Source organism: Portunus trituberculatus, chromosome 24 (genome assembly GCF_017591435.1).
Source record: "Portunus trituberculatus isolate SZX2019 chromosome 24, ASM1759143v1, whole genome shotgun sequence".
Lineage (NCBI taxonomy): Eukaryota > Metazoa > Arthropoda > Malacostraca > Decapoda > Portunidae > Portunus > Portunus trituberculatus.
The window spans coordinates 6,903,076-6,906,685 of NC_059278.1; the positions used below are offsets into that span (position 1 = coordinate 6,903,076).

Genomic DNA, 3,610 nt, shown 5'->3' on the forward strand with positions numbered 1-3,610 from the left:
TATATATATATATATATATATATATATATATATATATATATATATATATATATATATATATATATATATATATATATATATATATATATATATATATATATATATATATATATATATATATATATATATATATATATATATATATATATATATATATATATATATATATATATATATATATATATATATATATATATATATATATATTTATGAAGTTATCAGGAGCTTCAGTGAAGTTATAGATGAAAGCAAGATTGAAAAGAATACGATGAAATGAAGCTGACACGTGGCATTTGATAATTATGAAGACAGAACGGAAGCTTGATTCGCTTGAACTGGTTAACTCGAGGATAGCACTTGATAAATAGGCGGGGGATGTAACATCATGAACGGTGTGACGCTACGTGAGAAGAGTACAGGATGTGGGACTAGCGGATGTGGAGCTGCCATGGCAGCTCCACATCTGCTCGTCCCACATCCTTTACTCTTCTCACGTAGCGTCACAGCCTTCATTTGGGATACAGAAAGTGTACATTTGTATGGGTACATTTGTAAGGGTAGAATAAGGGTAACACTATTTCATCACTAAAACTACCCTTGGTACACCCTTTCTGCACCCATTTGTTTTAAAAGTGCAGTAAAGCCTTATCAGTGGTTCGATTTTGTTATCATGAGTGGACCAAAAATTGTCTTGCTATCAGAGGAAGTTTTGATCCTATTGCTAATGGTTATACTTATGTGGACAAGTGCAGAAAGACACTTTAAACATATAAAGTTCAGTTTATGTTCGTAATGAAAAGTATTTCCCAAATATATTATATAAAGGGTCTCCATTCTCCAAACAAGAAGGCCTACTGCTAACGTGTGTAATGAGTAAAGAGACCTCTTCCCATGGCACTGATTACCTGGTCCGATTCATTAATATCAATGTTGAATTGAGGTGAGGGAAGATTGGATACAGCACATCGTGAGGCAAAGGAAAAAGCATCTACAGAGTTTCAATGTTAATTGCTAACTAATTACCAAAGCCTTTAAACTAACTTCCTTAGAAAAACATAAATTAAGAGGTAGTCTAATGGAGGTTTTAAGTTAAATGGTTACGACAGTTATGACGTACGCAAAATTCTCAGGATTAGGAATCGATAAAAAGATAAAAAGATAAGATAAAAAGGAAATAATTTTCAAAAAAATGGTAGATGAGTGGAATGGACTTTGTAATTTGGTTCTTAGTGTCGAGCCATTGTAGGTTTGAATCCTACCACGTACAGCCTTAAACACTTTGCCATTTGTCGAGTGATTTAAAGTTACCCACATGTCACAATGATACCCAGGTTCTAGGTGGTTACACCCAAGATGAGCTTGGGGGTGATATGGGCCCTAATATAGGTACCACTATAAATAAAATTGGCTGCACCACTAATGGGCGGAAGCTGAACAGCGCTTCCTACACACGCTCCTCAAGTAAGCCTACAGGCGCTATAGGCCTTAACCAAAAAAAAAAAAGGTAGAAATAAAGGTAGGTACATGTTTCATACAGGGACAAACAGCCACGTGTAGGCCTGATGTTTTTTTTTGGAGCTTTCCGTGAATTGTTGTGTTCTTGAAAAAAGTCAGATTGGCGTGCAAGGAAGAAGGAACGTATCGGAGCACTTATGCACAAAGATTCTTATGGAGGGATTGTATTCAAAAGAAAAGTTATGCTTAGTTTTGTGCTTAGATTCCTAATTTTGCTTTGTATTGTGCTTAGTGGACGGAAATGTACGTCTGTGGGGTAAAAGTTTTAATCAATGAGAGAATATTTGCGCCGTGCCTGAAATATATTTTGCATACAAAATAGCCCAAATCATTCACTCAGATACTTACAGATTCGAAGTTGAGTTACTGTTTCTTGTTATTTGTCAAAATAAGTAAAAGCATTTCCCTAATAACACGAGATTGAAAAGTGTATAAGATTTGACTGTTTTACACAGTAACCATTGCGCTGTTGTTATGCTGTTTTCGACATATATTTTTTCAAGATAATTACAACTTCAGTAGAACTCAAAATACAACTAAGAAAACTGATTTCACTCAGTATGCAATCGTATCACGAATGAAGGTAAATGTTCTGATGAATATACTTATGAAGAAGCGTATCTTAACAAGAGTGAGATAGTTCAAGGTCAGGTCAATAAGTCGTACTTCTGTAGAACCTTTGGGTGCACGTGCACAAAGTAACGGATGACGCGACACACAATATCATCTGGCTGGCGAGTTATCTTGGAGAAATGAGCGGTTTCTCCTCCTAGGAATAAGATAAGAACGGAAAGGGAGGCAGGTTTTTCATATCGGTGTGTTATAAGCATTAATTCTAAGAGATTACGGAGGATGTCTGACGTCGAAGGAAAGTAAATCCTTAAAAAGAATTTGTTGCAGCAAATTCCAAAACACTGCGACTCGAAGAGAAGGAATTAGGAATAAATGGAAAATTGCTCACACCGTAACACTTTTCTAGTTCATCACAAAGAAAGTAATTCAGAAATACTTACTGATAGGAATCTTTTATAAAAGACTTAACACCTGGACATACAAAACAGCACTCGGTACTCACCAGGTCGCAGGGAGTGACCATCGTGGCGGCGTGATGCTGACGGCTGAAGAGGAAGAGGAATACGTAGAAAAGCAAACACTCCCTTCCAAGTCACTCTTTTTTCGCAAGATCTTTCTTCATATCTTTTCTAATGTTTATTTTTATTTTTCCTTAAAGGTCACCAAGGACTGGAGTCATAGCACGCTGCCATCCAGTTAAGCTTAATAGTCCATCACACCGACAAACTCTTGTTTTTCAAAAAATCATGTTTCGTCTTTTGTTTAAAGAAGTGTACCCAGGTAACCAGATACGTTCCGGAATGAACCTGAGAACACTCACCTCGAAATTATTTTCTCTTTTTTTTAGTCTGTATCATATTTGCATTTATGCTTGGAAGGCAATTACAGCAGGAGGTGTTTTTTTCAGTCTATAGCAAACTGTATTTGCTGTTCATTGATCTCGCTTTTGTAGATTACATGAGTAAATAGCCGTAAGCGTTGCGCCACGGCCTCCACTGCCAACTCCGATCCTAGCAGAGCTGGGAATGAGGAATATGTGCGCTCAGCCGTCTTTACAAGCGTGTCATTACTTTCGCTTCAGTCTCGGTCATGTGAGATCCCTGCTGGGGCTACTTTACCAATAGCTCTGACCTTCAAACAATGTAGTTTAAGATTCTTAAGGAAGGATAAGACTATGTCACTATTGTTGTGACTATTGTTTCTTGTCACTGTTATGTTTCCACGACTACTTACGAGACTTTCCTACTAGCGAAGAGTTGTCATTACACATCATGTCTTTTGTTGTACTACGTGTTGGTATGGAATTATAGTGAAAATTAAAGTTTGGCATCTAATGTAAATTTTGCTGGGAGAAGTGGAGAAGAAAGAGCAGATGTATTTTTAAGAAGAAGGAAGGGCAGTGGATAGAAATGAAGAAGAAAATTGGAAGAACGAGCGTGACGTTAAATCATAAAGGATGCAAGAGGTAAGAAGAACAGAAAAGGCGAGAAAGAGGAAAAGGAAAGAGGAGAATGATGCATTA

At 36.5% G+C, this 3,610-nt stretch overlaps 1 protein-coding gene across 2 annotated transcripts in view; it reads right to left on the bottom strand.

Moving 5' to 3' along the window:
* Positions 1-3,214, bottom strand: part of LOC123508136 (PDF receptor-like) — a 310,821-nt gene extending 307,607 nt beyond the window's left edge. For both annotated transcript variants that reach the window (XM_045261651.1, XM_045261650.1), the window contains exon 1: positions 2,591-3,214. In XM_045261651.1, coding sequence (XP_045117586.1) covers positions 2,591-2,611 — 21 coding nt within the window. In that variant the 5' untranslated portion in view covers positions 2,612-3,214. The remainder of the gene's footprint in view (positions 1-2,590) is intronic.
* Positions 3,215-3,610: the final 396 nt, after the last annotated feature.